At 36.1% G+C, this 22085-nt stretch overlaps 1 protein-coding gene across 14 annotated transcripts in view; it reads left to right on the forward strand.

Annotated features, from left to right (window-relative positions):
• The window catches only part of LOC140629666 (outer dynein arm-docking complex subunit 2-like), a 172821-nt gene that overhangs the window by 73020 nt on the left and 77716 nt on the right, over nt 1-22085 (forward strand). For all 14 annotated transcript variants that reach the window (XM_072819195.1, XM_072819196.1, XM_072819197.1 and 11 more), the window contains 2 exons: nt 201-299; nt 7916-8063. In XM_072819195.1, coding sequence (XP_072675296.1) covers nt 201-299; nt 7916-8063 — 247 coding nt within the window. The remainder of the gene's footprint in view (nt 1-200; nt 300-7915; nt 8064-22085) is intronic.

Below are 22085 nucleotides of genomic sequence, written 5' to 3' on the forward strand. Positions count from 1 at the left end.
AATACTGGCCAAAATGTGCCTGAAAGACTGAAGGGACATCCCAGGTGTCAGATGAGGCTGAAACTCATACAGTTCTTTTCTGTATTAGGAAAACATGTCACACGGGTGCATGAAAATGATGAAATCTTTAGGTACATTTCTATTTTTAATTTCCTATCAATCCACAATAAGTTAATTTTAAAATGTTAATATATTTTTAGGCACAAAAGCTTACTAAGAGACACTCAAGAGAAAAAACATAGAGGAAGACTTGAAAGGTCAGGACCACCTGTTTCACCTGGAAGAGCACAGTTAGTTCGGTACGTATCTATTAAAAGGAACCATCCTTTAAAGCCACCCTTTACCCAGTGGGCTAGATAGCATGCAAATTTCTGGTGTTCTTATCATTACATCGGGGTCCTCTACTGGACCCTTGGACCAACTAGTATTGACTAGTTATAAAAATGATAATACTGAATTTCTTTGAATATATTTACAAGATATCCTTTTAGTGAAGAGTTCCTTGAAACACAGGCATCTATTGGTACTAGTTAACTCTCTGTAAACAAATGAATTTAATGCTAATTGCCATGAGTTGAGTGATAGGAGAACTGGGCTCTTTGCTGATCTCTTACTTTTGAACAATCCTATCATAGCAAGGGTAAGTCATCTTCCTGAGCCTCATTTTACTCATCACTGGTGGCACTGCCAATCCTAAAGTGATAGATGTTATTTCTCATTAAAACAGCCATCAGGGCAGCGCGGGTGGCTCAGCGGTTTAGCGCCGCCTTCGGCCCAGGGTGTGATCCTGGAGTCCCGGGATCTAGTCCCACATCGGGCTCCCTGCATGGAGCCTGCTTCTTCCACTGCCTATGTCTCTGCCTCTCTCTCTCTTTCTGTGTCTCATGAATAAATAAATAAAATATTTTAAAAAACAGCCATCAATAGAAGGCTAGTAAACTTCTGACTCCATTTTCATTTTGACAACAAAAGCGGCATATGTGGAGGAGGGTCAGCTACTTTTGTTAGTAAGTTTGGGGTAGTAGTGGGAAGAAATGCAGACATTTCACATTATAAAGTTTGTGCACACAGAAAAAGAAGAAACTTTAAGACACCCTACTACATTAATCCTATATTCTTGGGTTCAACATAATAAATTATTTGATTTATTTGACTATTTTTAAAACTTTTTATTTTGAATTAATTACAGATTCACAGAATGCTGCAAATATAGTACAGAGGAATCTCATACCCTTCACCTAGCTTCTCCCAGTGGTTGCATCTTGCATAACTATCCTACAGCACTGAAACCAGGAGACTGATATTGATATAATGTGCATGTATCATTTTCTATCACTTTATTCCATGTAGATGTGTGTGATGACCCTGTCAGTCAGTGTGTGGAAGGGTTCCATCACCACTGGGAAGCCACTCTTGCCACCTCTTTATAGTTATGCCCACACCTCTTCCCTATAATCCTAACTCCTGGCAACCATTAACCTGTTATCCACTTCTATAATTTTATCATTTTGGGAATATCATGTAAATGGAATTATACACTTTTGATATTGACTTTGTTTTCATCACTATAATACCCCTAAGATCCATCTAAGTTGTTGCATATGTTCATAGTGCAATCGTTTTTTTTTATTTTTTTTATTATTTATTTATTTATTTATTTATTTATTTATTTATTTATTTATTTATTTATTATTTTTGCTGAGTAGCATTCCATGGTGTGGTTGTACCATCATTTATTTAATTATTCACCTATTGGGAGCATTTTCATTGTTTGCAGCTTTTGGATATTAAAAATAAAGATGCTATGAACAATCATATAAAGGCTTTTATATGGATGAAGTTTTCATTTCTCTAAGATAAATGCCCAATTGCTGACACATAATAATTGTGTAGCTTTTTAAGAAACTATCTAACTTTTCCAGACTGGCTGTACCATTTAGTTCCCATCAAACACTTAGGGGAAACTGAGTTTATCCTCATCCTTGCCTTTGCATCCAAACTTTTTTTTGGTTTTGGTTTTGAGCTATTCTACAAGATGTATAGTATTATTTCATCATGGTCTTAGCATTTCCCTAATGGCTAGTGATGTTGAACATCTTTTCATGGGCTTATTGCCATCCATATATATTCTCTAGTGAAATGTCTCTTTGTCTTTTGTTTTTTATGTTCTAATCAGATCACTTTTTAAATGTTGAGTTTCGAGAGTTCTTTATTCTGGATATCCTTGATTGAATATGTAGTATGCAAATATTTCCTTCTCCCTGTAAGTTGTTTTCTCATCCTTTTTATAGAGTCTCTCTCATAGAATAACGTTTTACTATTGATGAGGTTCAATTTATCAATGTTTTCTTTTATGGGTTGTTTTGTTTTTATTTTTAATATGTTTATTTTAGAGATAAAGAGAGAGAGAGTGCATGGGGAAGAGAAGGGGAGAGGGAGAGAGTCTCAAGCAGGCAGACCCTGTGCAGGGCTCAATCTTACATCCCTGAGATTGTGACCTGGGCCCAAACCAAGAGACGGATGCTCAACTGACTGAGCTACCCAGGTTCCTGTATGGGTTGTATTTTTGATGTCATGTCTAAGAAGTCCTCATGAAGCCCTTGGTCCTTAAGATTATCACCTATTTTTTCTAAAAATGTTTATAGTTTTACATTATAAAGCCTATGGCCTTTTTCTTATTTTTAGTGTGAGACTTTGGTCAAGATTTAGTTGTTGTTGTTTTTTTGTTTGCTTTGTTTTTTTTTAAGTGGAGGTCCAATTTCTCCAGCACTATTTAATGAAAAGGTTATCTTTCCACCATTGAATTACTTTTGTATCTTTCTTCAAAATCAGTTCGGTGTACATATGTGGGGCTATTCTGGGTATCTGTTCTATTCCACTGATTTTTTTCTTTTCATCTAGCCCCTTACCACTACCACACAATCTGTATTACTGTAGCTGTATAGTAAATTTTGAAGTCTGGAAAAGTGATTTCTCTCACTTTTTTTTTTTTCAAAAATTGCTTTTAGTTATTCTAGTTCCTTTCCTTTCTGCATAAATTTTAGAATAATCTTGCTATATCTCCAACAGAAAAAAATCACTGATGATTTTCTTGGAAATTACATTAAATATCTATATTAATTTGGGAAGAATTGATATTTTTACTATGTAGACTCTTCCAATCCATGAATATTATATATCTCGGTTTATTTAAGTATTTGATTACTTTCACTAATGTTTTATGGTTTTCAGCATACAAGTCTTGTGTATTTTTTCTTAGATTTACAACTAGAAGTGGAAGTTCCAGTGCTGTATTGGTCAGCAGTGATCAAAGTGAACAATAGCCTTGTTTGTTCTCAATCTTAAGGGAAAAGTATTTAGTCTTTCACCATTAAGTATGATGATGGTGTAGGTTTTTGTACAAATATTCTTTATCAAGTTGATAAAGGTCCCTTCTGTTCTTGGTTTTCTGAACATTTTTATTCACATTTGGGTGTTCATTTTGGTCAAATCTTTTTTCTACATCAATTGTATAATCATGTCATTTTTCTTCTATAGGCTGTTAGTGTGGTTGATTACACTGATTGATTTTTGAATACCAAATCAGCCTTGCATCTCTGTAGTAACCCCACTTGGTCATAGTGCACTCATCCTATTTATAGGTAGCTGAATTACATGTGCTTAATATTATGTTAAGAATTTTTGCATCCACAATCTTGAGAGTATTGTATTGGTTTTTGTTTTTGTTTGCACTGTCTTTGGTTTGATATCAGGCTTTGTAAAATGAGTTCCTTCCTATTCTATTTTCTAGAAGAGATCATATAAAATTTGGTGTTCTTCTGTGTGGTAAAATTCTACAGTGAAGCTATCTGGGTCTAAAGACTTCTGTTTTGGGTTTTTTAATTGTGAATTAAATTCTCTTAATAATTGTGCTATTCAAATTATGTGTTTCATATTGGGCAAGTTGTGATAGTTTATACTTTAAAAGAACGGTCCATTTTATCTAGATTGTCAAATTTATGTGTGTATAGTTGTTCATAGTTTTCTCTTATTATTCTTTTGTTGTCTGCAGGATCTGTAGTGATATCCCATGTTTCATTGTTGGTACTGGTATTTGTGTCTTTTCTTTTTCTTGTCAGTTATACTAGAGTTTTGTCAATTTTATTGATCTTTTCTTTAAGCAGCTTTTTGTTACTGATTTTTCAAATTGTTTTTCTGTTTTAATTTTACTGATTTCTGCTCTTTAGTATTTCCTTTTTTGTTTGCATTGGGTTTACTTTATTCTTTTTTCTAGTTTCTTTAGACTTAAGTTTAGATTATTGAATTGAGACTTCTCTTTTCCAATGCAAACATTTAGTGCTATATAATTCCCTTTATGCACTGTGTTAGCTGTTATCTGTGTACAAAAGTTTTTGATATGTTGTATTTTCATTTTAATTTCTGTTCAGTGTGGCTTTTTTTTTTTTTTAATTTCCCTTGAGGCTCGCTTCTTGGACCCAAGTGCATTTTTTGTTTGTTTGTTTCCAGACTCTTGGAGATTTTTCGTCTTCTGTTTGTTATTGATTTTTTTTTGTTTGATTTCATTATGGGCAATGAGCACACACTATATAATTTTAGTTCTTTTAAATTTGTTGAGGTTTTGTGTGGTCACACTATCTTGGTATAGAGTCTTTGGGTGCTTAAAAGAATGTAGAGCCTGCTGCTGTTGGAGTATTCTATAAAAGTGGATTAAATCATATTGTTTGGTGGTGTTGATTTCTTTTATATCCTAGCTTATTTTCAGTCCAGTTGTTCCACAAATTGATGAGAGAGTAGTATTGATGTCTCTAAGTATAATTTTTCTGTTTCTCATTTTAGTTCTATTTTTGCTTTATGCATTTTGCAGCTCTGCTGTTTGGTGTGTACATATTTGGGATTGATATGTCTCTGTCATTATGTAATGTTCCTCTATATGCCTTGTCATTTTCTTTTTATTGATGTCTACCTAATCAGATTATTTTATAGACACTTCTGCTTTCTTTTGATTGTTTACATGGTGGGTTTTTTTCCTCTTTTTCTTTCAAACTAATGATATTATATCATTACATTTGAAATGAGTTCCATGTAGGTAGCATTTGGTTGATTCTCTTTTCTTTTTCTTTTTGGTACAGTAAGTTAAATTCTTTTAATTGGTGTATTTAGAACTTTTACCTTTAATGTCATTATTATGTTAGGGCTTAAGATTGTCATTATATATATTTTTTTTTCTGTTCATTGTTTTTGTTTGTTTTGGTTTTGGTTTTCTTTCTCTCCATTCTCTCTAACCCTTTCTTCCATGAATGTCTTTTTTATCTATTACCTTTTGGAGCATGGTAAAAGAATGGGTAATTTTTAGGTTTTAATAATGTTTGAGATTCTATGATTCTCTTAATTTTTCTGAATCTTATTTAAATTTTATGTTTTAGCAGGTTTCCTCCTACATCACATTGGTGGAATAAGATGTGTATTGTCTCCTCAGGTTAGAGAAGGAAATTACAAATTTTCAATTAGGCCTTCATTGACAACTTGGGGAGGTGAGCGAGGGGCTTCTCATCATTTTTAACTGGTAATGGAAGTTCAAGCTCTGACTAGGTCTCTGTGGGTAACAGAGAGGAAGAGACTCTGTTTATTTGTCAGTGGGGTTGGGGTTGGTGGAAATTCTGACTCTCCATTAGGTCTCTTCTGACACAGGGATTAGGGAGTTTTGTTGTAGTCTGATAAAGGTAGAACACTCTTCTCTTAGCATTGTTAGCAGAAGTGGGGGTGAGCCACAGTGTTTTCTGTGGTGTTGACTAGAATAGATCATCTGTTGCCTAAAAGTTTTCTATCTTGTTAAGCTGTTCCTTTTCTGGTCCTCTGAGTAGAAAGAGCAGGCTTTTCTTAGGTGCTTTTTTCCCTGTGCCCACTGATAATTCTGCATCACTATCTTCTCTAGTACCCAATCTGGAATACACGAGACAAAAAACCCAAGGAACTCACCATTGTGTTGCTCCTCAAGTCTGTAGATCCTTAAATAGTCTTTCTTCTCCTTTCAACCTGTCAGAGTCCTATCGTGTTTGTTTTATATATAATATCCAGGATTTTTATGTACTTAAGATCTACTTCATCTTTCCTAAACTAAATGTTTGGCCTTACATGTTTCAATTTTAAGTCAAATTTTAGTGAGTCAAAAAAAAATTTAGTGAGTCAGAGAATTCTAGAGTAATAGATAAGGGTAAAGGGGTAGTATATCCAAGCAACAACCATTACTCTGACAAAAATGTGAACTTCTCTATGTCTCTTCTTAAGTGGATATAATGATGTAGTAGAGAAGTATTTCTTAAGGTGGAGTTCATAGGTCAGTGAAACATTGAGATTTGCTTATTTTTACCTCCCAAATGTATGGTTGCTATGGGACAGGACCGGAAGGGAACCTCATAAAATAGGGAAAGCCATTTAAGGTTATATGTCAAAGGGTTCATCATTGGAAAAAGAGAACAGCTTTCCTTTGAGGTACTGATTTTTTTTTTTTAACATGATTCGAGAGTGATTGGGTCAACCCAGTGCACCTTGCTCTTAACTCCAGGAGCTTGCTAGGCTAAGGGAAAGTACATTTAGAGATTCTCTGGAGGATATAGGTTATTTAGTATATGTTTCAATCTGGGACCTTTGAGTTAAATTTACATTGGTTCTTAAGTAAGCCTTATCTACCAGATTTTGCTCTGGAACCAAACCAGGTTCCTGACATTTGTTGGACAAGAGAATACATTAAACTGAAACTCATCATGTGGCTTGATGAATTGGAACAGGCACTTCAGTTCAGGATTTCAGTTTCACTCCACTGCAGCCCAGACAGCACAGGAGCATCATTCTGCATGACTCTCTGTGCAAAAGCACCTTTCAAAAAAAAAAAATCTTAAAAATTTATAAAACTCAGGGGCGCTTGGGTGAGTCAGTCAGTTAAGCATCTGCCTTCAGCTCAGGTCATGATCCCAGAATCCTGGGATCAAGCCCTGGCTCCACTTCAGGCTCCCTGTTCAGCACGGAGTCCGCTTCTCCCACCTGCTCTACCTATCCCCTGCTCATGCTCTATCTCTCAAATAAATAAACAGAAGATCTTTTTAAAAATTAATAAAACTTGAAAGTTACTTCTGTGCAATTATTAGAAATATGCTTTCTCCTTTGCTTCAAAACAGAATGAGGAAAGACATTGAGAGAAGAGATCACACAGGGGGATTGGAGGGAAGAGAGGATGGAGCGAAAGAGAAAATGAGAATGAATTAGATATGGTGATGAAAGCTTGAGTGAACTTGCTGGTATCCATGGCCCTGATGTTGAGTTAGAAGCTTCTAGAGCAGTGAGGAACAAAGTGTACTCCCTTTCATAAAAGAGACACCCTTCCTGTGGGCATTTGCAGTGCTGCCCAATTGAACTCTCCCTGATGATAGAAATGGTTTCTATCTAAGCTTCTGGTATAGTAGGTGAGTGTTGAGAGCTTGAAATGTGGCTATTTTGACTGAAAAACTGAAATTTTAATTGTATTTCATTTCAATTTGATAAATAAATATAAACATGATTCAATCAATAAATTTAAATAAATATAAACATAAATAACCAGAAGATATTTAACTTCTATGACTTGTGGCTGCCTTTTTGTACAGCACAGCCATAGGACATATACTTAATGCCTTTGTTCATTTCTTACTATTTTCTTTATTATTATTGCATACAAAGCAATAATAATGAACTGCACCTGGTACAGAGACAGGGATTTATTCATCTCCTTGCTTAGATCTTAGCAAAGATCTTTAGAACTCAGAAGGTATTGGTACCTTATACATTGCTTATGTTCATATTGCTGAAATATTAATGATTATAACCACATCCATTTTGTAGCATAAATATGTTTATTATATGTGGTGGTTGTTACTGTTCTTAGTAAGAGTGCTGAGAAGATTGAGGAAATTCTTAGTGACAGCTCCTCAGAGAATGAGGAAGATGAAGAACCACCTGATCGTCGTCAGGAAGCAAATGCAGATTTGTCATCTGAATATTGGCAAATTCAGAAACTGGTGAAACATTTAAAGGTAAGACAAACCTCTTTGTATTGTGTTTACAATGATTCTTTTAATTCCTTTCCTAAAAATGTATATTCTACTTCCAAATTGATTATATATGTATATATATATATTTTTTTTCAAATAAGAGTAGTAAAAACTCCCGTTATTATTTAAATGTGCATGGGGAATGGTCTTATTACCCTGTGTGCACAGGGGAAGGTCTTATTACCCTGAGGATAGCACGGTTAGTCCTCGTGGAGCAGCCGGTCTGCCTGGTACCAACCCTTTCCCCTGGGCCATGGTAGCCAGCAGCTATTATGACTTGCCATCATTTTACACCTTGCAGTATGCTGTGGCATCAAGAACATGGATTTGTTTTAAAGTTGGACTATAATTTCTAGGCTGTGTTACTTACCAACAGTATAGCTGTTGATTATAGCTTTGAGCCTTATTTTTCTTAACCTATGGAAAATAGGTTAATACCTGTCCTATAGGATTACTTCAGGGTTGGTAAAGCATATTTGAAAGATGTGGATAGTGTTTGGTACATTGTAGATACTTAAAATATGTATCAGTCCCTTTTCATTACTCTCAACATAATATGTGTAAACACATGTTACATAATAATGGCCTATATAATGTATTTAAGACATGAATGGGGGCAGGGCAGGGAAAATGATTTGCCAAAACCCAGATTAATATCAGTGGATAACTGATATTGATAATGTCTAGGTAGGCCAGGACTAAAGCAATAGTTGAGAAGTACTCGTAAAAACATTTTTACTTAACTCATAGTTTCCTCCAGCTTTTCTACATGATTGAGTGAATCAAGGGCATTTGCCAATGGCTTTGCAATATGTAAAGATATTTATGTGGCTCCTAAATTACTTAAGGCTACTTTTCTGGTGCCCTTGAGGTCCTTCAAAGCTGACAGGTAAAATAGTTTATACATACATTTTTGTGAATTCAATAAACATCCTCTGCATGGACACAGCTTTGTAGCTGAGAAAGTTGCTTTAGAAGAAAAATATGCCCCCTTTCTTAGCATGGTCCCAGCTGCAATTCCCTGTATTTCTCAGGAAAAAAAAATCTATGTTTTCCTGAATCCCAAGAAAAATTAGTCAAGAAATTGGGAAAAAGTATTCTAATTCTCCACTGTAACATAGATTTCAATGGCCAGACCAGGATCCAGGCAAGCAAATCAAAGATTTTCATCATTAAAAAAGGATGGGAGCTTCTGTGAAGCAAATCCTAATGCCCACCTTAGGTACTATGCTTTTGAAAGCCTAGTTATTAAATGCTTTGTTTTAAAATTTCATCTTAAGAATAATATCTTTTAAATAGTAAATATTTTTATATCAACTTCAATTTTTAAAATGGCTTTGATTTGGCATTTATTTCGTGGTAATGTTCCCCTCTTTTAGTGGAGATCATTTTTCATGTTATTGCAATAGATATGTTTGAGGTTTTTTTTAATAGAAAACCTCTGAAATTTTTAGCATATCTATTACAAAAAATGATATACTATTTATTATTATGGAAAACTTTTAGGATCATCATTATCACCTAAAAATATATAAATACAATTTGGGAAAAAACATGGAATGATTATCATTTCAAGAATTCCTAAGAATTTGGAGATCTTACTCTGGGATCTTGAATATTCCTATCCTAGGAATTTGGAAACTATCTGGAGCACAGGCTGGAGGTCAGGCCCCATGGTCAGGCACATGCCCTTGGTGGGCGTCTTTGCATACAAATCATGCAGTCAACATAGTGGTTCAGCCTAGCATGCACAGCACCAATGTTCAGACTCAGAAGACCTTCCTGATGGTAGGAAGGTCCGTGGATCTTCCCACCATCTCTCCTGTACTCATAAAGCACATGTCACTCTGGGGGGGGGGGGGAGGGAAATGCATCAGAGAATTTTGCCATCTAGCACTTGAACAACTTGAGCCAGATGGGAGCCCTGGTGTTTATACAAATAATTCTGGTCTGTTAACTTTATTTCATTAGTCAAAGGAAATAAAGAGTCAACAGGAAAGACGCATGGATGGACCAGGAGGCACACTACCAGAGCAGTTAGAAGCATGACCTTCCATGTTAGAAAGATTCTAATTGGGTCAGGCGTCTGCCACTTACTGGCTCAGTAGCCTTGAGGTATTTGACTGACCTCTGTGAGTTTCAGTTTGTTTTCTCATTGGTCAAGTTGGCAAAAACAAAGGTTCTCATGTTTTATGATTATTATGAAAAAGATCTGACACATATAAAGTGCTTAGCAGAAAGTACTCAGTACTCGTTAGTAATAATAATGGCTTCTGTTACATATTATTATTATTATAGACAACATATGGTGTGGAGTCTTCTGGACTTGCAAAGCTGGCCTTCAACTTTTGCTTTAAATTTTCTAGCAACCAATAAAAGGAGGGAAATACAGAGTTAATACCATGAGGGAAAGACTCTTACCATCATGAGGTAAAAATAGCCCAGTTGCCAATGTGTGTAACTGATCCTGGTACTAAGAGCAGAAAGAATTTTCTCCCTGAGGACTTAATGAAGCAGACAGTGAGTGTGGTAGTGAATGACATCCTTAATAATATCCTCCCAGTGAACATGGCAATGAGCGTTTCTCGTAATAGCCTAACTATTGGATAACTATCTTGAGTTTTTCGACTATTTAGGATAAGTCCATATAAATCAGGCCAAAAAGGGATGCACTATTTCTGTCCCAGAACAGCTAAGGAAAACATTTATTGATGAAGTGCTACTTAAGCTTGCACAAGTTATTCATCAATAAATCATGTGCAAATGTGATACTTTTGGCCAGACAGTAAATTGCTTGGAATTATTATAGTTCCCACAGGTAGATATTCTTAACATAGCCAATAAAAGAAAAAGTATATCTACAAATGATTTCAAGCTTTTTGACACAGATAAATGTTTTATATGGGGACACAAAAGGATATTAAAAGTCTATGAAATGCAAAATTGAATGTCTCTAGGTAATCTCAAAATAAATACACCTGACATTTTAATTGCAGACTTATGCCTTAAATGTAGACTTACACTAGTAGAAAAATGTTAATGTTGACCTGACTTTCTACTTACCATTTTCCAAGTACAGCAATGTCTGTAATTGTTGAAAAAAATTTGATGAGCTCATTAATACCCAAACAGGTCAATGAACTATAGCTTGTTATTTATCCAGAGCTATGAGCTCAGATCTTGGCATGTAAGTAAAGGGAATTTATATTTAATTATTTGGCTTTGACATACATTCATTTCAACTTACAAGTTTTATATATGCATATATTCTTTTAATCTAGATTTTTAGAATACAATTTAATTTTTAAACTAATGAAGACTTTGCATTTTTACTTTTTAACCTTCCAACTTCTTCCTCCCCCCACACACATAACAGATGACTCTGTACCCGAGTTCTAAAAGAAGCAATAAACCACCTTTTCAGCTTCCTTAGCAAGAAACACATTCTTTCTTCTGCTATCTTTATGGTTCAACTTGTCTGTCTTGTCAGCTACTCAAATGGAAAGACCATATTAAACTCACTTCTATGTCTTGCAGAGTGCCTAGCCAGTGAGTACAGGCTTGTCTCTCAACCCTCTGCTCAGGAGGTGTGATGGGGAGAGAATGGGTTCCCAAAGGGCCAGGCTGTGCTGTTCTTCATGCTCAGCTCCTTGAGAGCAGTTTTTCCTCCCTGTGAGCCAGAGTCATTCCTTCTGCTCTTGACATCTTTCCCACCTTCTCTTACCCTCTCCCTTTCCTGTTCCCTTTCTCCATGTAGATATGCAATTTTATTGCTGTATATTCTAGCTTTCTATGGGTATTATTTTTCCCCTGGCCAGGGCTGCTTTAAAATCTCGCAATTAAAATGTTTTGCTTTGGATCGATTCCAGCAATTGGGGAAGATAGTTTGTTAAGGTGCATCCCACACTGATTCTGTGAAGTTTTGTAAAATGTGGAAGTTTTACTACTCAACCAGTTACATTCACAAAGAACCCCTTTATGAAATAGGAGGAGAGTTGCAGAATTTTATTTTGTTTGGAAATGTGGATTAGTCACAAGTATTATAGTATTATAAGTTAATACAAATGGGTACTCTTCAGTCAAGTGAGAGAAAATGTTGAACAGTTGTAACTATAAGTAGGTCTGCATTTCATACACATTATACCTATCATGAAACTGAAGAATGAATTTCTGGACACAAGGTTTCAAGCCTATTGAAATCTATTACTGTGTGGATTGGAGAAGGATTGGGTATGGAACTTAATACTATAGGATAAATAAATCCAGGAGAAAATTGAGGAGGCTATAGAGTGATGCCAAGAATGTGACTGGTTAAGATTTTAGGTAGTTTGGAGGGATCACAGAGACTGGGTCTAGAATCCTGCTCTATCTCCCTTATAGGCATTTCCTTGTCACTTGAGGATAAGATGTCAATACTACTCTGGCATTACCTCCAGGCTCAGATGGGAGATTATTAGCAAGCGGGCTTGTAGATGTCTGCCGCTACTCTGAAGTGCTTCATCTCAGCTGGTCTTGTTCCTGGGTCCTTGAGGCAATAATGGAAGCATCTGGGGTCAATCCCCAGGGCCATCTTCCCAGGTGTGCCTCCTCCTTGCAGGATGCCTATTTCTACACCTGGGATTTTGATCAGAGCCCAGCCAGGGGATCAGGATGATGAAAGCAGGGATTTAGAAAGTTGAGTCCAGCAGTAGGTGGTCTACATAATGAATCAGACTGGGAAGAGACAGAAGACCAGTAACCAGGGGGTTGCAGTGATCAGAGTGTGCTGGGGGCTTTGAATAGGATACTGTCCTTGGAAGTATCTTGGAAGCAGCAAAGAAATGGCTAGGAAAGGAAGCAGGTCAGTTTATGAGGAGGCTTGGGTTTGGATCAGATTGAGTTTGAAGAGAATGAAATACCCAAATAGAAATGCCCATGCCGTAGTTGGAAATAAAGGACTGAAGCTCACATTATTCATTAAAAATCGAACTACTGCTTCTGGACCCAAGGGCATGAATGAGCATGTGAAGCATTGTGCCTGTTTTTGTCTTTTTATTCATGAAGGAATATGACCTCTTAATAACTAATCAGAAAGTAGCTGCCTCCCATTCCAGTTAGTACAACCAAGGCAAGTTTTTTTTAAAGATTTTATTTATTCACTCACAAGAGACACACAGAGAGAGGCAGAGACAATGGAAGAGGGAGAAGCAGGCTCCCTATGGGGAGCCCAATATGGGACTCAATCCCAGGACCCTGGGATCACGACCTGAGCCAAAGGCAGATGTTCAACCGCTGAGCCACCCAGCCATCCCCCAAAGCGATATTTTTAGATCAAAATTCCATTATTATTCCAATAGAAGTCTTTCCTTAAATATTAGTTTGCCAGCTTACAAACAGATTGATTCATCAGCTTTTTTTTTTTTAAATCTTAAAGTAACATTTTATTTGGTAATTTTATGCAACTAGCCAGTAGATAAAAAAAGATTAATTAAAGAAAGATAGGAAAGTTTGAAGCAAAAAGAGAACAATGTTTATTTTTAAAGTAAGGTTCCCTCCAGTTGAAAGCTCCTACACCCTAAAACCATAAGGAACTATGGTTCCTTCCTATGATGAAGTCAGGGAAAGATGGGGTTTTTAATGTAAATTCACAAATGTGGTATCATTCTTAAATGTTAAATCTGTGCAGTCGTTGTTCCCAAGTCCTGGGGGATGGTGATATTGTCCAGACATGTGTCACTCAGTGGAGAATGGCTAATGCTGGCTGCTGAGTGACATCATATGATCACAACTGGGCATCACCACACATTCATTCTCTTCCCCCAGCCACCATGTTGTGAGGGTGGTGCCTAATTTTTTTTTTTAATTGTCTTTGATCAAATTCGTGAAACACTGGTGTTTATTTCACCTTTCATGTGAGCCAGGGGTCTTGCTAGTTACTCTCCTGCTCTGTTACGTATCTGCAAATTGAGATCTCTCAGGCCATGAAAAGTGAAGTTACCCCCCAGCTTTGCAGTGACCAAGACTCTGTTCCACAGTGAGCAGAATCACATCAGAAACTCAAAGAATCACATCAGAAATTCCACAAGGCTTCCCAGGAGACCCCGCAGGCTCTGTCCTTGGCATGTTTTAGATTTCCCCGTCTGGAAGGGGATTCGCTGCAGAGACATTTTGAAACTTTAAAACCTTTGTTAAAGACTACTTTTGTGGCATTCAGTTCCTTAATAATCTTTCATGAGCTGATTAAACACACACACAACCACCTTAATTGGTTAAAGAGTTCTTCTAAGTGGTAATTGGGAGTTATGTGATTTTTCATTGCAGGAATTTGATGTACTTTACAGTCAATTACAGTTAATTAAATTCCTTTCCCCTTACTCGGGTTTTGGGTATGGAGGTGCAGGTAGTGTGATCCTTATTTCATTGGTGGAAAAGCTGAGAAATAGTTCACTCTGGGCCACACAGAAGGCGAGGTGGCCGTGGGCCAGGCTGATGTTCAGGCTTCTATCTTTACTGCCTGTTGCCTAGTTATTCTGTTCCTCTGTCAAGAAACTCAGGACACAGAGGGCCTTCAGGCCTTGCTGTTGTGTCCTCCTATTTACTCTCTTGTTTGGTTTTCTTCATTTGAGTAAGAAACTAAATAAACAGGGAGCATTTCTAAACAAAGGAATTCAATGTTCATTTCTGGAAGGCACTATGAGAGTGTGCTCTTTGGCTAAGTTTATACTGAAAGAGATGGAGAAGATTGTGATAGAACAGTGTTATTTGTGTTCAGCAGAATCCTTAAAAAAATGGAAAAAATGGTCACTTTTTATATATTCAAATGAATGGCAGTAGTTAGAAAGCAAAGTTACTACCACCTTCCTGAGAAAGTCTTTAAGTTAATACATGTGGTGTTGCATTGATGTGGGTTAACTTTTAAAAAAATGTCTCCATGACAAAAGAGTTTTATCCTTAAAAAAAAAAAACACTGTTAGAAATCATAAGATATTTTAAATTGCATCACCTAAAAAATTTCTACTTAGTAGAATTTGCACTTATGTTTTCTTAAATACTGCAAGGTAAGTCATGAACATACTTTAAGTACTTGGATTACTTGAGTTGTGTGTCACTTGTATATTTATATATTGCCCCCCAAAAAAATGATCCTTTGTTACAAAGGAGGTCATGAAAGTGACGGAGAGTCTCCTCATCTCCACAGAGGAATCTGTATTCCACAAATAAACTAATTGAGCTTTTTAGTTTTTGAGCTATAAGCTCTTTTTGCCCCTTGGGTATCATAAACAAGAGTGGAGAAAAGCAAAGATAACTGGATAAGAACGATAAAGTAATGCTACTGAATCATAACACTTCATACCACCATTGGCTGACATTATACAACCACATCAACTTACCTACTGGAAAATGACGATGTTAAAAATCTCAAGGGAGCTCCCTTAAGCTTTAACTCATTCATTCATTCATTCATTCATAAATGTACCTGTGAGCCCGCCCAGCTAGAATACAATTCTATGATATTACACATTGCTCATCTAGCTAGTCATAAGATATTTGATTGTAAAGAACTTTGCTATCAAACTTTTATGTGACTTCTGTTCAGTTTTATGTAATCTGAAAATGTAAAATGGGGGGAATTTGTTGCTCAGTGTATTGCCAGCAACACTATTGTTTGTTCCTCAAAGTATGCTTTCCCCCAAATTTACTTGAGAGGCTAAATAAATGGTAGAAAAGTAGCGTTGCCTAGTTCCCAGTTTGTATAATGCTTTAGGCTGCTTTACTTTTTATTGAAAAAACACATATTCAGGTCCTATTATAAAAGTTTGCACATTGAAGAATCTATAAATAGAAGAGTTAGGGAGTAAAAGGTACCAGATTTGGTATAAGTGATCTTTTCATTTTATATGCATATACTTGTATTGTACTCATTATTAGAAATTGCATATTTGTAGGAAAAATATTAAACTCTAGGTCCCATTGTGGTCCACTAGCCTTTGCTAGTCCCACTGGCAAAGGCTGTGGCTCCTTTCCCAGCTCCTGCTGTCTGGGGGTGTGTGGCTGGCTGTGGCCTTCTGATATTTCTGGGACATGCAGGGCATTGCAGAAGCACACGTTTCTCTTCTAGCCCTCCCTTATCTCTTTTCTGTATTTAAGTTATTTAAATCTTATAAAAATAATACATTAATATATACCCTAAAATTTAAGCCATGCAAAAGAATAACAGGGAAAGCCCCCTTCCAGATGTTTCTGTTTATATAAATATATGTATGAAATTTTTATGTATGAAATGAAGTCAGACTACTTGTTATGTGACATTTTGCATTTTATATTTAATGTTTTCTTGGTGATCCTCCATATCTGCCTCAGTTCTTCTAATTACAACATTGTTTTGTACTATATGAATATATCAATAATTTATGTAACAGTTCCCTTACTGATAACATTTTGCCTTGTCTCCCAAATCAATTTTTATTATTACAACATTGTAAATATTTTTACATATTCTTTGGATATGTATCCTATTTCTGTAGGATAGCTACTTTGAAGTAGAATTGCTTGGGTCAAAGACTGTGTACATTTAAAATTTTGATAGTTCTAATGGGGAGGTGTTCAATTGGTACAAAATTTTAGTTTCACAAGCTCTAGAGAGCTGCACAGCATAGTTAACAATATTGAATTGTACATTTAAAAAATGTAAGAGGGTATTTGATCTCATGGTAAGTGTAAGTATGACAAAAAGGGAAGAGACATAAGAAAACTTTTGGAGGCAATGGATGTTCCTGTTATCTTGATTGTGGTGATGGTTTCACAGATGTACGCATGTGTCCCAACTCGTTTTTTGCATATCAGTTCCACCTCAATCTATTTTAAACAAGAAACAATATATGCACAATGAAGTTAGAGAAGTATTACAATGAAATTTTAAAATTTAAAGAGAAATAATGAAAAGTAATAAACTGACCAAGCTTGGTTTGAATAAAAAAAAAATTTTGTAGCTACTTACACAAAGCAAATACTAGTTTACACTCAATTAGTAATATACCAATGATTTTTGACCTTGAACACAGTGAAATCAGCCAGGCTCCTAAAAACTAAACAAAGCAAAAATCTCAATGCTCAGGTAATATTCATGGAAGTTTTAAACCAATTGGTGTGAAGTGGGATCTAGGCAGATTGTCTTTAAAATCTTTCCAGGGTGTTAAAATTATTTGTTTAGAAATAAGGTTCATTGTTACAAATTCTCACTAATCTACAGTCTTTTTTTATTTTGGCCAATTCCAAATGGGGAGAGAATGTATCTTTTTTATATATATAAATTTATTTTTTATTGGTGTTCAATTTGCCAACATATAGAATAACACCCAGTGCTCATCCCATCATGTGCCCCCCTCAGTGCCCGCCACCCAGTCACCCTCACCCCCCGCCCACCTCCCCCTCCACCACCCCTAGTTCGTTTCTCAGAGTTAGGAGTCTCTCATGTTCTGTCTCCCTTTCTGATATTTCCCACTCATTTTTTTCTCCTTTCCCCTTTGCTCCCTTTCACTACTTTTTATATTCCCCAAATGAACGAGACCATATAATGTTTGTCCTTCTCCGATTGACTTATTTCACTCAGCATAATACCCTCCAGTTCCATCCACATCGAAGCAAATGTTGGGTATTTGTCGTTTCTAATTGCTGAGGAATATTCCATTGTATACATAGACCACATCTTCTTTATCCATTCATCTTTCGATGGACACCGAGGCTCCTTCCACAGTTAGGCTATTGTGGACATTGCTGCTAGAAACATCGGGGTGCAGGTGTCCCGGCGTTTCACTGCATCTGTATCTTTGGGGTAAATCCCCAGCAGTGCAATTGCTGGGTCATAGGGCAGGTCTATTTTTAACTCTTTGAGGAACCTCCACACAGTTTTCCAGAGTGGCTGCACCAGTTCACATTCCCACCAACAGTGCAAGAGGGTTCCCTTTTCTCTGCATCCTCTCCAACGTTTGTGGTTTCCTGCCTTGTTAATTTTCCCCATCCTCACTGGTGTGAGGTGGTATCTCATTGTGGTTTTGATTTGTATTTCCCTGATGGCAAGTGATGCAGAGCATTTTCTCATGTGCATGTTGGCCATGTCTATGTCTTCCTCTGTGAGATTTCTGTTCATGTCTTTTGCCCATTTCATGATTGGATTGTTTGTTTCTTTGGTGTTGAGTTTAATAAGTTCTTTATAGGTCTTGGAAACTAGCCCTTTATCTGATACGTCATTTGCAAATATCTTCTCCCATTCTGTAGGTTGTCTTTGAGTTTTGTTGACTGTATCCTTTGCTGTGCAAAAGCTTCTTATCTTGATGAAGTCCCAATAGTTCATTTTTGCTTTTGTTTCTCTTGCCTTCGTGGATGTATCTTGCAAGAAGTTACTGTGGCCGAGTTCAAAAAGGGTGTTGCCTGTGTTCTCCTCTAGGATTTTGATGGAATCTTGTCTCACATTTAGATCTTTCATCCATTTTGAGCTTATCTTTGTGTCTGGTGCAAGAGAGTGGTCTAGTTTCATTCTTCTGCATGTGGATGTCCAATTTTCCCGGCACCATTTATTGAAGAGACTGTCTTTCTTCCAATGGATAGTCTTTCCTCCTTTGTCGAATATTAGTTGACCATAAAGTTGAGGGTCCACTTCTGGGTTCTCTATTCTGTTCCATTGATCTATGTGTCTGTTTTTGTGCCAGTACCACACTGTCTTGATGACCACAGCTTTGTAGTACAACCTGAAATCTGGCATTGTGATGCCCCCAGATATGGTTTTCTTTTTTAAAATTCCCCTGGCTATTCAGGGTCTTTTCTGATTCCACACAAATCTTAAAATAATTTGTTCCAACTGAGAGAATGTATCTTGTGTGAATTTGCATATTCCTGATTAGTAGTGAAGTTGATAAATATTTTCATGTGTCCAATAGCCATTGCATTGTATATCTTGCCTATTTTTCTGTGGTTGTGTTTTGAATCTTAATACAAATTAACCCTTTGTTATAGTATTTGTAAGTATTTTCTTTCAGTTTCTCATGTCTTTTTATCTACTCTTCTGTTTGAAAACTTTAAAATTGTACATTAGTAAATATATTGATTTTCCTTCATAGCTTATAAAATTTTGTGTATTAAGAGCTAAGAAGATTTTTCTGATGTCATTTCAAGAGAACAAAAATTTTTTATTTCCTCCTGGTAGGTTTATAGTTTTAAAAAAATGTTTAGAAGTTGCTTCTATCTTGATGTCATTTTATGTATAGTGTGAGGCAGGGATCTAATTTTACTTTTTTTTTTCTTTGATGGAGATTCAGTTGTATCAACACAGATAATTGGCTTCTCCACTCTTTCCTCAAGTGATCTGAGATATTACCTATATCAAGTATTGTCATCTCATATGTGAGAGTTTCTTTCTGGATCCTTCTCTATTACATTGAGTTATTTGGATGCTCCCATGCCAGGTCCATGCTGTTTTAATTACTGCTACTTTGGTGTATTTTAATACTTGATTGGCCAGAGAGTTTTCTTAAATTCTTTAAAACTACTTTTTGCATATTTTCCATTCCAGATCATTTTTAGAAAAGTTGAAAATCAAATAAAAAAAAAAACCCTCAAAAATGCTACCGGGGATTTTGGCTGGTCTACATGAATTTATAAATTATTTTGGATAAATTGCAATTTTTTCAAGCTTTTATTTAAATTCCAGTTAGTTAACCACAGTGTAATATTACTTCAGGTGTACAACTTAGTGATTCAGCACTTAAATACAACACCCGGCGTCCATCACAACAAATGCTCTCCTTAATCCCCATCCCCTACTTAACACCTCCCTGCCTCCCCCCTCCCTTCTGGTAGCCATCAGTTTGTTCTTTCTAGTTAAGAGTCTGTTTCTTTTTCTTGGTTTTCCTTTCTTCCCACCCCCATGTTCATTTTTTTTAATTCTTAAATTCCACATATGAGTGAAATCCTATGGTATTTGTCTTTCTCTAACTGACCTATTTCAATTAGCATTATACTCGCTCTATCCATGCCATTGCAAATGGCAAGATTTCACTCTTTTGATGGCTGAGTAATATTCCGTTGTATATATGCCACATCTTCTTTATCCATTCATCAGTCAATGGACATTTGGGCTTTTTCCATAATTTGGCTATTGTTGATAATGCTGCTATAAATATTCCCTTTTTCCATTCCCTTTGAATTAGTATATTTGTATCCTTTGGTTAATGCTGCTATTTCCTGTATTATAATTTTATCCATTCTGACTGGTGTGAGGTGATATCTCATTGTAGTTTTAATTTGTATGTCCCTAATGATGAGTGATGTTGAAAATTTTTTAATGTGTGTCTGTTGGCCATCTGGATATCTTCTTTGGAGAAATGTCTGTTTATATCTTCTTTCCATTTTTTAATTGGGTTGTGTTTTGGGTGTTGAGTTTTATAAATTCTTTATAGATTTTGGATACCAACTCTTTGTCAACTCGTATGTCATTTGTAAAAATCTTTTCCCATCCCATAGGTTGCCTTTTAGTTTTATTGATTGTTTCCTTTGCTGTGTAGAAGCTTTTTATCTGATGAAGTTCCAGTAGTTAATATTTGCATTTATTTTCCTTGCCTCAAGAGAAGCTGATGTCAAAGGTTAGGGCTGATGTCAAAGAGGTTGCTGCCTGTGTTCTCCTCTAGGATTTTAATGATTTCCTGTCTCACATTTAGGTCTTTAATCCATCTTGAATTTATTTCTGTGGATGGTGTAAGAAAAAGATCTACTTTCAATCTTTAGCATGTCGCTGTCCAGTTTTTCCAACACTTTGTTGGAGAGACTATCTTTTTTCCATTAGATATTCTTTCTTGCATTGTCAAAGATTAATTGACCATATAGCTGTGGGCTTGCAAATTTTAATATCATTCAGTTATCCTATTCAGGAACATGGTATGACCATTCATTTATTTTTAAATTTGTATGTATTTTAGTAAAACTTAATAGCTTCTTTTCCACATATTTTCAACATACTGTGAGATTTACTCCTTGATATTTTTGTTATTATTTTGCTAATACTGGCATGGGAACATTTTTCAAATTATGCATTGTGATTTGTTATTCCTAGTGTATGGGGGAGTTACTCATTTTTAATGTGGCCCTTATATCCACTTTATTGAGCTATTTTTATTAATTATCATAATTATTCAGTATAGTCTTCCAAATCTTTTTAGAAAGGCAGTTATATTTGCTACAAATTTTTCCTCACTGCAGTGACTAGGACATTCCAGCAGATTATCTATTTCTGTAAATGTTCCATGTCTGTTTAAAAGGAATGTGTAGGGAATGCTTGCATTGTTCCTTACCCATTCCCAATAAAAATTCTCAGCAAGCTTGTAATACAACAGTTTGAGTCTAATTTCTTTTTTCCTCTGGAACAATATTTTCTCATTTTCTTTCCTGGAGTTCTATTGAGTCTCATCTCTTGAGTCTTAGGTTTATGAGTGCTGAATCATCAGTATAAAGCCAGTTTGCAAATAAACAGAAAGCAAAGCAATATATTTTACTATTTTGACTTACGTGCTCATATGCCATTCACTCTGAGCATTGACTTTTTACCATTTCTCATCCTGGGACATGAAGAGTATCTGTAAGCCAACCTCTGTGCTGGGTGCCAGGCCCTCTGTCATCATTAATAAACAGTCACTGGCAGGCTTCACTTTTCTTGCTCTCTGAGTGGCATATTTGGAGGAAAAAATGCTGAAATCATTGAAAGTCAGTTGGATGGCTGTGTGATGGCTGTATCTCCTCACCAGGTCTCACCCACTGCCCCTTGATTACAGACGGTGGGGAGCAAAAGAAGGGCCTCCACTCCCGATTGTGCCTCTGACTGCCTTCTTATCTCACTGTCACCATGTGGGACTCTACAGGAAGCTCCAAATGATGGCTCTGGGAGCATGTAGCCTATCAGAGTTTCGTCTACTTGTTTTATAGTATCCTTTTCTGAATCAAGTTACTTGAAGTCTTTATGACACAAATAAGTATCCTTGA

The sequence above is a fragment of the Canis lupus genome (assembly GCF_048164855.1).
Source record: "Canis lupus baileyi chromosome 34 unlocalized genomic scaffold, mCanLup2.hap1 SUPER_34_unloc_1, whole genome shotgun sequence".
NCBI lineage: Eukaryota > Metazoa > Chordata > Mammalia > Carnivora > Canidae > Canis > Canis lupus.